The sequence below is a fragment of the Dendrobates tinctorius genome, unplaced genomic scaffold (assembly GCF_039654945.1).
Source record: "Dendrobates tinctorius isolate UK_male_01 unplaced genomic scaffold, ASM3965494v1 ptg000341l, whole genome shotgun sequence".
Taxonomy (NCBI): Eukaryota; Metazoa; Chordata; class Amphibia; order Anura; family Dendrobatidae; genus Dendrobates; species Dendrobates tinctorius.
In genome coordinates, this window is record NW_027362007.1 from 2,276,724 (window position 1) to 2,290,639 (window position 13,916).

General features: G+C 46.1%; 1 protein-coding gene across 1 annotated transcript in view; it reads left to right on the top strand.

Annotated features, from left to right (window-relative positions):
• LOC141074879 (EF-hand calcium-binding domain-containing protein 6-like) overlaps positions 1 to 13,916 on the top strand; it is an 87,555-nt gene that overhangs the window by 45,375 nt on the left and 28,264 nt on the right. Inside the window, exons 12-16 of the mRNA XM_073562188.1 lie at positions 2,295 to 2,415; positions 5,704 to 5,828; positions 10,322 to 10,565; positions 12,750 to 12,919; positions 13,190 to 13,346. Of these exons, the coding sequence (XP_073418289.1) occupies positions 2,295 to 2,415; positions 5,704 to 5,828; positions 10,322 to 10,565; positions 12,750 to 12,919; positions 13,190 to 13,346 (817 nt within the window). The remainder of the gene's footprint in view (positions 1 to 2,294; positions 2,416 to 5,703; positions 5,829 to 10,321; positions 10,566 to 12,749; positions 12,920 to 13,189; positions 13,347 to 13,916) is intronic.

Genomic DNA, 13,916 nt, shown 5'->3' on the forward strand with positions numbered 1-13,916 from the left:
AGTATATTTGCTGTGCCACATTGGGCTCGTACCCTTGTCAGCCACTGCAGTATATGGACTAGGGGCTCAGCGGAGGGTACGGAGACCGACCGCTGCCACCAGAAGATGGGGCATTGTTGCCCACAGGACCTTCCTGTTAAAGAAACTGTGCCAGCCGTTGTCGGCGCTATTCGCTTCATGGACTTCGGAACCACTGACTCTCATCAGAACTGCCGTTATCTGAACCGTTGTCCTCCCTCTCACCTTATCCTTTGCCATTTTAACTGTTTAACCCCCTGTTTAACCCTTTACCTCCCTGCGTGGAGTATTCCGCTGTTGTTAAACTTGTTAACCCTTGCTCTGCCTCCTGTCCATCACTGCATCCCGCAGCCTGCTCACAATTACAGTAAAGTAGAACACTACAGAACCCACAGTAATGTTGTTCTCTATGAAGGTTGTGCTGCTGTCCATTTGCTTAGACAGGTATGACCTCTGACCTGTCCCTTTCCGTCTCACCTTCTGCCTCCATCTGTTTCTTTACCTCTCCAGGCTTCTCCTTGCACACTTCTTCTGATACCTGAAGGTCATGCGACCTTTTTCACCACTTTGTGTCTATAACCTTTGTGCTCTTTAACCCCTTTTCGACATCAGGCGTAAAACTCCCTCCCTTTTGATGTTGGCTCCGGTGGTGAGCCCACATCTTCCCCCCGCACATATCAGCTGTTGTGAACAGCTGCCTCGGGTGGAACCGCTATCCACACATGGCTATTAACCCGTTAAATGCCGCTGTCAAACGTTGACAGCGGCATTTAACATGCGCTTCCGGCAATCACATCGGAAATCCGCCCACCGGTGACCCCTGTCATGTGATAAAGGATCGCCGGTGGGTTGGCATGAAGTGTCCTGGAGACCTCTATGGTTGTCACTGCTGGCTTGCTGTGAGCGCCACCCAGTGGTCGGCGCTCATAGCAAGTGAGTAATTCTACTACATACAGACGAACTGATCATCGCCTGTATGCAGCAGAGCCGATCGGGCTATGGCACCTTCTAGTCTCCCATGGAGACTATTGAAGCATGCCAAAAGTAAAAAAAAAAAAAAAAGTTTTTAAAAATAGAAAAAAAATAAAAGTTCAAATCACCCCCCCCCTTCGCCCCATTCAAAATAACACAAAAAAAATCAAACCTACACAAAATTGGTATCGCCACGTTCAGAATCGCCCGATCTATCAATTAAAAAAAAAGGATTAACCTGATCGTTAAACTGCGTAGTGAGAAAAAAAAGTCAGAACGACAGAATTACAAAAAATGGCAGCTCGGTGCAGAAAAAAATAAGTCCTCACCCAACCCCATATCACAAAAAATGGAGACGCTGCGGGTATTGGAAAAATGCTGCAATTTTTTTTTTTAACAAAGTTTGGAATTTTTTTTCACCACTTAGATAAAAACCTGGACATGTTTGGTGTCTATGAACTCGTAATGACCTGGAGAATCATAATGGCAGGGCAGTTTTACCATTTGGTGAACATGATAGAAAAAAAATCCAATAAACCGTTGTGGAATTGCACTTTTTTTGCAATTTCACCGCACTTGGAATTTTTCCCGTTTTCTAGTAAACAACATGGTAAAACCAATGGTGTTCAAAAGTAAAACGGCGGTCACATTAAAACTGCGCATGCGCTCCTCCCGTACAAGGATGTCAGTGAATCATTCGGCTGATCCCGGCGGCGGCGTGTTCGCAACGGTGTTCCGCTGGTGATACCGCGCAAGAAGCTGAGTACAGCGTATACAGTGTGTGTTTCAGTGTGGTGCGTACGGCGTATACAGTGTGTGTTTGTGTGTATGTGGTGCGTATACAGTGTGTGTGGTGCGTACGGCGTATACAGTGTGTGTGTGTGTGTGGTGCGACCGTGTTCCGCTGGTGGTACCGTGCAAGAGGCTGGTACCACCAGCAGTTTCCATATTGAGACTCCCATCACTTGGGTGTCCCAATATGGCGGTCGTTGAACTTCCACCGCTTGGAATTCTGGGATCCGGACACATCTGGATAGAACAGGATGTGAAGACATTACAAGGTAAGTATATATTAGATTCTGGGTCCTTCATATTGGATTACACACGTCTGCTATATTATATGAATATTTCGGTGCTTTTGTTTAGACCTTGATAAAGGCCGGAATTTGGCTGAAACGTTGGGTTCTGTTATACATTGAATCAATAAATACACATTTTTGCAGGCAAATCCTGTTTTATGCCAAAGGTTTTTCTTCTCGTAAAATTAAAGCCAAAACACATAAAACTTATTTCTGAACTTCCAGAGATGGGAATTTAAGTATCTGGGACGGACGTGAGACGGTTCTGACTGACTGCAGCCGAAAAGCAAAAGTGACCAATGACAGCGCTGGAAAGAGTCGCAGAAGAGAGAGGAGCGAGGAGCAGGTAGAGGTCACACGGGTTCTTTATGTGAATTATTAAAGGCAATGTGTCATCAGAATTCGGCATCCTGCATGTCAGGTTGTAATGTAAATACATTTTTTTATCTATTCTTCAAATTAAGTTCTGGGCTAATTTTAGAATCTTTCTTCCGGTTTTTTTTTTCAAAAGACTTTTCAGCAGTCTCATTTGCATCTCAGTAGCTATGAAGCCGAGAGCAACAGTAAATTCAGCTGCACTTAGAGATCAGGTTACAGCTGCCACCAAAACATTTATATGGAGAGTGGAGAAGAGAGGGAACAGCTGCAGCTTCCCAGAACAGGCACATCTATGAGGCTGTGTTCACACATAGCGTTTTTTTTGCATTTTCTCGGCGTTTTTAAACGCACGATTTTGCCACGAAAATGCAAAAAAACAGCATCCCATGCAATCCTATGGGATTCCGCAATGCTGTGCTAATGCTGCGGATTTTCCCGCAGCGGAATCGCATTGCAGAAAAATACGCAGCATGTTCATTAATTTTGTGGAATCGCGGCGATTCCGCCCACATAGGAATGCTTTGTTCTGCTTACTTTCCACATGTGGCTGTGCACACCATGCAAAAAGTAAGCAGAACATTTGCGGATGGTACCCACGGTCCGGAGGAGAGGAGATTCTCCTCTGGGCTCTGGGTACCATATCCCTGTAAAAAATAGAATTAAAATAAAAAATCGTGATCTTCTCACCTTCCGATGTCCCACGTAGCGTCAGCAGGCTTCAGCGATGCCCCCGGCAGGTCCCTTTCCCAGTGATGCATTGCGATAATGACCTTTGACGTCGCGGTCTCGCTATACTGTAACGGTCTCGCGAGACCGCGACGTCATCAAAGGTCATTGCCGCAATGCATCACTGGGAACGGGACTTGGCGGGAGCATCGCGAGGATCGGGGATGCTGCGTGGGACGCCGGAAGGTGAGAAAAACATGATTTTTTATTTTTTTTATTATTTTTAACATTAGATCTTTTTACTACTGATGCCGCATAGGCCGCCTCCTCCACTGTGTTTGACGAGTGTGACCAACCTGTCAATCAGTTCTCCAAGCGATGCTACAGCTCGCTTGGAAAACGCTAGCATTCTGTAAGCTAATTACGCTTGCAAATCGCTAGTTTTTCCCACGGGAAATAGGCGGGAATTAAAATGCGGTTTTCTTGCATATTTCCCGCAGAATGGAATTCAGGAATTCCAGCTGAAAGTTCCGCGGGAATTCTGCAACTTGTGCACATAGCCTTAGATACTCCAATTCTGGCACTTTGCCCAGCTCGTCTCACTTACCCTGGTGCGGTGGCAAGTGAGGTAATATTTGTGGTTTATGTCATTTTTTGTAATATCAGGTGACATCAAGCCCACAGGGTAGTAATGGACAGGCGTGTATAAGAAGCCCCCATTACTAATCCCATCATAAGATTATAATAAAGACACAGCAAGAATAAAGTCCTATATATGAAATAAAACTACCCACCCTTTTTGTTCCGGTTGGTGTGAAGAGCGGTCGTATCACTGATGTGACTGCTCTCCAAACCACCCAGATTGTCATGGAACAGATAGGGATTATCTTCTTGTCCAACAGATGAGGAATATGATGTTTTGGTTTTTTTTTACGGTAATAAATGGATAAAGACACCGCCAGACTTTATTCTGGCTGTGTCTTTATTTCAATATCTCCATGGGGTTAGGAATTGGGGGTGTCTATTAGACACCTCTGCATAACTAACCTCTCAGCTTTATGTCAGCTGACATTACAAAGCTGACATCAAACCCAATACTATTATCACACTTGCCACTGCACCAGGGCAAGTGGGAAGAGACAGACAAAGCACCAGAATTGGCACATCTAATATATGCACCTTTTATGGGAGGCTGCGGGCTGCTATTTTTAGGCTGGGGGGGGCAATATCAATGGCTCCTTCCCAGTCTGAGAATACCAGCCTCCAGCTGTCTGCTATAGCTTGGCTGGTTGTCAAAAAATATGGAGGACCCTACTCCGTTTTTCTAAATTATTTAAATAATTAAAAGAAACGGTGTGGGGTCCCCTCTACTTTTGATAACCAGCCATGATAACGCAGCTTTGACCAGCGGTAAATTCGATCAGAGCCGGTGTTTCTCGCTCTGTCACACAGATGTCAGCGTGGGAAACACCCAATTTTCGGGCTGCCAAACCAGAACAGTAACATGGACTTCCTGGAGAAGTCCGTGTTCGGGGTCCGTGTATGGACACTAAGTGTTCGGTACAGACCCTGAGCTTTACTGTTCAGGTTCGCCCATCACACCTTCTATCCTGCGCTGATGCATTGTATCAGTCTGGAGTCCAAGCGGAGCATTGTCTACACTGGATACATTTGTAACAAACTCTCTTTTGTAAGAACTACACACAGATTATTTGCGGAATCCACTGAAATTCTTCCAATAATAAAAAAAAAAAAATAGGACATTTTATATCCACATGCTCCACATTCACATGCTCAAAAAAAATCCGCATCTTACATATTAGCTATGGATTGTGCTCAGGAAGTCACAGGACTCGCTCCATGGAATTACAGAACTGCAGATCTGATAACTGAAATTCTAAAGCCTATGAGGAATCAATCTGTGTAATTGTACCCGGAGACTGAGCTGATTTTTTTTCAGCCTTGTTTATTGAATATTTCTGCTCATTGACAACAAGCAGAGATCTTGGAAAATGTGAGCAAGTAAAATGCAAAGTAAATTAGAGTTGCAGATGTTCACATCATACAGCGATTAAGATTAAAGGGTTAATCCTGCTCCGCTCGCTGCACCACATCTACTAAAATCTGTCCCGACATATGGGCCGTCTGCAGGTAAATGTGCACCTGGCGGGGGCAGGTGGGTGTACAATACCACCTGCCGGTCACGCTCGCGCCCCGTGAAGTTGTAGTAGGTGTGACATCACCGGAATCGCTCATCTTTTGATGCAGCAGTGAGAGGAGCAGAAGTAACCCTTTAATATACTGAAGACTAGAGAGCTCCTTATAATTTCGCTTTTGCTCCTTTACCTCCGTCCCCTTTTTTGTCATTTTAAACATTTTTGAGCCAGAAGATGCCCTTGGGGCAAATGTGAACCCCAAATTTCCCTTGATTCCACCCTTCACAGTGTGACATGCAGGACATTCCACTAGTGATCAGGACGAACAATGTGAAAATGTCTCCGACCTGCTCCAATAATGGACAGGACAATGCTGAGTCTGAGTGTGATTTGTGTCTCCGGAGACATCGTCTCATGCTGTCATTACTCTGCAGCTCACGGAAATCATCAGACGTCTTGTCAAAAACAACTACAAGACTCTGGAGCAGAACTTCAACGAGATGGACGAGGGGAACACGCGAAGGCTGACGGCGGAAACCTTGTACCAGCTGCTGAAAAGGTAATTATGCGGGGAGGAGGTAAGCCCTGAAGTAACCCAATAGCGCCCCCATCTGGTCAGGGCCGCCATCAGGAATCTCTGGGCCTTGAGGAAAAAAAGGCCTCTGCGTGAGAGTAACATCACCTTGAAGGAGGCAACACCACCTGAAAGTAATATCACCTTGAAGGAGGCAACACCACCTGAAAGTAATATCACCTGGAAGGAGGCAACACCACCTGAGAGTAACATCGCCTGCAAGGAGGTAACACCACCTGAGAGTAACATCACCTGCAAGGAGGTAACACCACCTGAGAGTAACATCACCTGCAAGGAGGTAACACCACCTGAGAGTAACATCACCTGGAAGGAGGCAACACCACCTGAGAGTAACATCACCTGGAAGGAGGCAACACCACCTGAGAGTAACATCGCCTGCAAGGAGGTAACACCACCTGAGAGTAACATCACCTGCAAGGAGGTAACACCACCTGAGAGTAACATCACCTGGAAGGAGGCAACACCACCTGAGAGTAACATCGCCTGCAAGGAGGTAACACCACCTGAGAGTAACATCACCTGCAAGGAGGTAACACCACCTGAGAGTAACATCGCCTGCAAGGAGGTAACACCACCTGAGAGTAACATCTCCTGCAAGGAGGTAACACCACCTGAGAGTAACATCGCCTGCAAGGAGGTAACACCACCTGAGAGTAACATCTCCTGCAAGGAGGTAACACCACCTGAGAGTAACATCTCCTGCAAGGAGGTAACACCACCTGAGAGTAACATCTCCTGCAAGGAGGTAACACCACCTGAGAGTAACATCACCTGCAAGGAGGTAACACCACCTGAGAGTAACATCTCCTGCAAGGAGGTAACACCACCTGAGAGTAACATCTCCTGCAAGGAGGTAACACCACCTGAGAGTAACATCACCTGCAAGGAGGTAACACCACCTGAGAGTAACATCACCTTGAAGGAGGCAACACCACCTGAAAGTAATATCACCTGGAAGGAGGCAACACCACCTGAGAGTAACATCTCCTGCAAGGAGGTAACACCACCTGAGAGTAACATCACCTGGAAGGAGGCAACACCACCTGAGAGTAACATCGCCTGCAAGGAGGTAACACCACCTGAGAGTAACATCACCTGCAAGGAGGTAACACCACCTGAGAGTAACATCACCTGGAAGGAGGCAACACCACCTGAGAGTAACATCGCCTGCAAGGAGGTAACACCACCTGAGAGTAACATCACCTGCAAGGAGGTAACACCACCTGAGAGTAACATCTCCTGCAAGGAGGTAACACCACCTGAGAGTAACATCTCCTGCAAGGAGGTAACACCACCTGAGAGTAACATCTCCTGCAAGGAGGTAACACCACCTGAGAGTAACATCACCTGCAAGGAGGTAACACCACCTGAGAGTAACATCTCCTGCAAGGAGGTAACACCACCTGAGAGTAACATCTCCTGCAAGGAGGTAACACCACCTGAGAGTAACATCTCCTGCAAGGAGGTAACACCACCTGAGAGTAACATCACCTGCAAGGAGGTAACACCACCTGAGAGTAACATCTCCTGCAAGGAGGTAACACCACCTGAGAGTAACATCTCCTGCAAGGAGGTAACACCACCTGAGAGTAACATCTCCTGCAAGGAGGTAACACCACCTGAGAGTAACATCACCTGCAAGGAGGTAACACCACCTGAGAGTAACATCACCTGCAAGGAGGTAACACCACCTGAGAGTAACATCACCTTGAAGGAGGCAACACCACCTGAAAGTAATATCACCTAGAAGGAGGCAACACCACCTGAGAGTAACATCTCCTGCAAGGAGGTAACACCACCTGAGAGTAACATCTCCTGCAAGGAGGTAACACCACCTGAGAGTAACATCACCTGGAAGGAGGCAACACCACCTGAGAGTAACATCGCCTGCAAGGAGGTAACACCACCTGAGAGTAACATCACCTGCAAGGAGGTAACACCACCTGAGAGTAACATCACCTGCAAGGAGGCAACACCACCTGAGAGTAACATCTCCTGCAAGGAGGTAACACCACCTGAGAGTAACATCACCTGGAAGGAGGCAACACCACCTGAGAGTAACATCGCCTGCAAGGAGGTAACACCACCTGAGAGTAACATCACCTGCAAGGAGGTAACACCACCTGAGAGTAACATCACCTGGAAGGAGGCAACACCACCTGAGAGTAACATCGCCTGCAAGGAGGTAACACCACCTGAGAGTAACATCTCCTGCAAGGAGGTAACACCACCTGAGAGTAACATCTCCTGCAAGGAGGTAACACCACCTGAGAGTAACATCTCCTGCAAGGAGGTAACACCACCTGAGAGTAACATCTCCAGCAAGGAGGTAACACCACCTGAGAGTAACATCACCTGCAAGGAGGTAACACCACCTGAGAGTAACATCTCCTTCAAGGAGGTAACACCACCTGAGAGTAACATCTCCTGCAAGGAGGTAACACCACGAGAGTAACATCTCCTGCAAGGAGGTAACACCACCTGAGAGTTACATCACCTGCAAGGAGGTAACACCACCTGAGAGTAACATCACCTGCAAGGAGGTAACACCACCTGAGAGTAACATCACCTTGAAGGAGGCAACACCACCTGAAAGTAATATCACCTGGAAGGAGGCAACACCACCTGAGAGTAACATCGCCTGCAAGGAGGTAACACCACCTGAGAGTAACATCACCTGGAAGGAGGCAACACCACCTGAGAGTAACATCGCCTGCAAGGAGGTAACACCACCTGAGAGTAACATCACCTGCAAGGAGGTAACACCACCTGAGAGTAACATCTCCTGCAAGGAGGTAACACCACCTGAGAGTAACATCTCCTGCAAGGAGGTAACACCACCTGAGAGTAACATCTCCTGCAAGGAGGTAACACCACCTGAGAGTAACATCTCCTGCAAGGAGGTAACACCACCTGAGAGTAACATCACCTGCAAGGAGGTAACACCACCTGAGAGTAACATCACCTGCAAGGAGGTAACACCACCTGAGAGTAACATCTCCTGCAAGGAGGTAACACCACCTGAGAGTAACATCACCTGCAAGGAGGTAACACCACCTGAGAGTAACATCGCCTGCAAGGTGGTAACACCACCTGAGAGTAACATCACCTGCAAGGAGGTAACACCACCTGAGAGTAACATCACCTGCAAGGAGGTAACACCACCTGAGAGTAACATCGCCTGCAAGGAGGTAACACCACCTGAGAGTAACATCGCCTGCAAGGAGGTAACACCACCTGAGAGTAACATCGCCTGGAAGGAGGTAACACCACCTGAGAGTAACATCGCCTGGAAGGAGGTAACACCACCTGAGAGTAACATCGCCTGGAAGGAGGTAACACCACCTGAGAGTAACATCGCCTGGAAGGAGGTAACACCACCTGAGAGTAACATCACCTGGAAGGAGGTAACACCACCTGAGAGTAACATCGCCTGGAAGGAGGTAACACCACCTGAGAGTAACATCGCCTGGAAGGAGGTAACACCACCTGAGAGTAACATCACTAAAAGGAGGTAACACCACCTGAGAGTAACATCACCTGCAAGGAGGTAACACCACCTGAGAGGGAGTCTGTGGAGATAGCGCCAAACTTCTTGGGGTAGTGGCTGCACGCACAGTGCGAGGGACAGGGCAGTGACAGTAATTAGGAATGGTTCTTTGGGGATGAATAGGCAAGATGTGGCTGAGCTCTCTGACAATGGAAGGGAAGACACAGGAAGAAACAGAAAGGGGCAGGAGGAGACACAACTTACATGGGGCCCTGTAGAAGGACAGGAGCAAGGGGGAAGCACTAAAATAGGTGGCCGGGGGGCTCCGCAGGGGCGGAGAGGACTATGTGGGTGTTGGGCACTTCCCTCTTTGCCACAATGCTGCCAGTTGATGACGTTTTGACTGGAGGCAGGTAGGACTCCAGCTTATCTGTTAGAGTGGCCACTTCTTCTTCAAATTTGGCAAGCACTCCATATCACTGAGGGAAGGGGAGGCTCCCTGCCGGCTCCGGGCCTATGTAGTTAACTTTATGGACAAGGCCGAGGGATATAATGGGGCCTTTTTTTTTTTTTTTTTTTCCACTTACCGTAAGTTAAATTAATTGGGCCACATTGAGGAGGTTTGGTGGTTACATTATCTGGAGGTCAACGAGCCGCCTCTTTTTTTGATCTTTGCCAACTTAGACCCCTTAGTCATGCCCACCTTGCTGTTCTGCTGGCGGTCGGGGATCCGGTGATAAAGGATCTTTGGTTGCTGTGGTCTTATAGATTAACTCTCAAGGTTTTACTTCTCCATCAGGGCAGGGAAAGAATACATGGCCAACATAAAATAAAAATATTCACATTGTTACAAAAATGTTTTAAAACTTAGAGAAGTGTTTGGATTTTCAGTTTTTGGAGCATGAGGTTTAACCTTCAGCCCTCGAAATGTGAATCTCAAACTCTACACTTCTACTTTACATTGCAGATGTAACGTCAGGCCAGAGGTTTCCAGAGAAGAAGTGCAGCGAGTCTGGAAGATCCTCATTCTTAATCAAGACCAGACGGTTGACTTCTTGCAGTTTGTCCGCCATTTTGGTTTTTCCATAAATTCTTCGTGCTTCCCGAATGCTAAAATTTCTCCTCCGGTGAGAGGCGATGTTGACTGCCTGATTCGCTCTTTGAAGCTTAACTCTGACACCAAGATCATTGCAAATTTCCTGCAGACAAAGGTGAGGTCCTTGGACGCTTAGATTTGTGAACTGCAGTACCACTTTTCACCACAAATAGTGACTTTTTTCCATAGACACCAATACAACAGCGCCCCCATCTCTGATTTAGTCGATTTTATTGGCCACGAGACGTCCTTCTGCTCTCCGATTGTTTTGCAGTGTCGATTTTTTTTCTCAACCACTGATAAATATAGTTATATTTCTCCCTGTCATATGTCAGACTTGAACCATGAGTCGGCTGGCATAATGTGCAGCAAATGTATTAATAGCCTATTAATAAATATGTTCTATATATGTGCCAGAAACTGAAATCTATGCCATCCATGAGCCATGGGGCCACCAGAAAAGGAGGAAAAAATGTTTATGCAGAACTGATCCTTGTGCTTTGCAACTTTTTGATGCCCGTTCTGACTGTGGGAGGTCATTAACTCTCCCTTTTGGGGTTAACCATCCCAATATCAGATGCTGAAATATGTCCAGCCCTATAATTCTCACTGCTGGAGGTTTGTTACATTTGTATCCCATCTTCTGTGAGCGAAGCAGCCTGACACATCTTTTCTGCATTGATACATTGAGGCGGTGTACTTCATAGAGGATTATCAAGTCCGGATACAGTTGTAACGAGCCTTCTGCTGCGAGAAGTTTTAGGTCTGTACAGGTTTTCACCGCCTATATGTGAACTAGAATATTCCCATTCACTTGCAGCAATCAGATAATGAAACTGATGGATAAATGAGATACAAACGTATATTAGAAAGTTCCAGAACTTTTTGTTGGGCGTCTTTGTTAGGAATCGCCCGTAAATATTGTGATCTATTTGATACAATGTAATCGTGAGGCTGTAGGGGAAAGTTATCCGAGTCTCAAGTGCCCTCCCAAGTCTTGGTAAGTGGCTGGGGGCTCGATAAGCTGTACATTAATGGAGCTTAAAAAAAAAAAAAAAAAAAAGAGGTTCTCTTTGTGCCGCGAGGCGGAGGCGCTGCCCCCATTTACAATACAATGTGTCTGCTCCGAGGGACGAGCCGCAAAAAGGAGGACACTGAGCGGACAATGACCGCAGTGTTAAGAAAGACATGGACCAATGAGATAATGGATCCGCCACTCCGAGGGGGGGAACGCTCCGATTCTAATCATTAAAAAGCTTTTATTCTGCAGAGACGGGTCAAGGTGGAAACTATAACAAGAAACCAGAGAAGATGGTGCGGGCGCGACTGTCAGATGACGAGCCCCTGAGACGGCGTGGAGCGGGGGAGGGCTGGGACGAGTTCACACTATGTCACGTTCCGTCCACTGCGGCAGTCTCCTATCTTCACAGTGAAAAAAGTTTGTGATAAATTCTTCATTTGCAAGATTTTAACGATGGCGACAAAATATGTCGGAATTAGCGCAGATATGTTGTGAAAATAACCCTTGTGCAAAATGTTATGACCTTTTGAGAAAAGGAAACTGACGCAGAAGGATAATAAATCCCCCCCCAATCACCCATTTGCTTTTTTAGTTCTTTACCATTAGCAATATGTCTGCTTGCTGTCAGTGAAAAGGGACATTATAGGGTTAATACTTGTAGACCGCTTACTTCTCGAAGTGCTGGATTTGCAGCAATGTAAAACAGCAGCAACCAACTATTCTGACTAGTAAGACCTGCACCGATACACTGCAGCAAACTCCCAAGTGTGAGCAGAGGACTGAGGCTGTACTGGAATTTCACATCTGAATAGAAGCAATAAAGTGTTTGCATTTGCTGAAGCTTCAGGCGTAAAAAAAAAACAAAAAAAAAAAAAACACTTTTGGAGACTGGATTAGATTTGTGCAAAAATTTAGCAATATTTTTTAAAAAAGTGTCAAATAATAAATCGGCCACAAACATCTAGATTGCAGACGGTGAACAGAGATAGAAACAGACGAAAAAGTAAAACGTAGATATGAAAATAGGCTGCGGAATTTAGCAGAATAATAAACTTTTAAATTTTGGAAAACGAGACTAAAATTAGGCACAAATGTAATAATGAATTGGGACCAAAGTTTATCAGAAAGTTGCAAAACTTTACACACAGATTTAATAAAATGGGTCACCGGCCCTTTAATGATTAGTTATGAGGAAACTTAAGAGCACGGCAGCAGAAGACATTACCAGGCCGGGTGTAGATCTCCTCTTCTTACGCAGTCATGTCACTTGTCATTCAGATGAAGCTACTTCTTGATGACCTCTGGGTCCAGTTCAAGGAGTTGGATCCCCAGAATTCTGGATTCATCACTAGAGAAGAATTTCTTGATAAGCTCCAAGAGCTGAGTCCAGACCTGACCAAACACCAGTGCAACGCCATCACGGCCAAGTTTATTGACGGACAGAACAGGTGCGTACATGTGGTATATGCCTATATACACCCTCCAGGAAGGGTTCAGCCAGAGGAGTCATTATACAATCAGTGATGTCATCACCAGGGGGCCGGGGCTGACAACCTCACACATCTTATACAGGCTGGTTGTCAGCAGTGGTAGGTGAGGAGCTCGTGCTGAAGTATGGGGTGTGCTCTCGGGTCTAATTATGGCCGAACGGGACAATAAATATGGTTTATAATTTCACTTTTCGTCGTTAGCTTCTGTGTGATGGATTTTTCTTGCAGTGTTTCCTATGTGAAGTTTCTGCAGCCATATCAGACTGGAAGGAACATAAATAACCAAAGTGGAAAAGAAGCGATGAAGTCAGAAGGGAAGGCGCCATCAACGAAACAGCCCATAGACTCCGGCCTTAACGCCATCACTGTCAAACTGCGGCAGAAGGTACCAGAAGTATTCACCAACACTAAGACACTGGAGAATCTCCGAATCAGGGGCCAATATCTACATGGGATTTATGGCAAAGTCATGGTATACCATTTAGAGGGGTTTGCCAGACTTATGTATGGCTGACTCATCATCCTAGATGGGGCTGATCTTATGGAGGCCTCTAGTAAAAATCCTTTTATTAATGCAAGTTACGGCCACATTCCTTCCCTTCGCTGACTCAAAACAGCGCTGGTCAGGGGATGTGGCTATTCTTTTTAGAAAATTATGGGATCACCAACTTCTACGATATCTTCGCCCCTGGAGGTCCCAGGTGGAAGATATTACAGTAATGTTTCCCATCACGATTTCATATTTCCATAGATAGGTCATAAATCTGTCACCTTCCCCATTTTTTCTGAAAGTTGAGAAATGGAATTATGTCTGTGATCTATTAGATGACCAACTTTAATGACCTGTTTGCAGATGGGCAGTTAGAGGGTCTCAGCTGCAGTTATGGGCTATCCATTTAATCCAAGCTTCAATGTGAATATAAGAACTTTATAGATTTTACAGTTATATCTATAA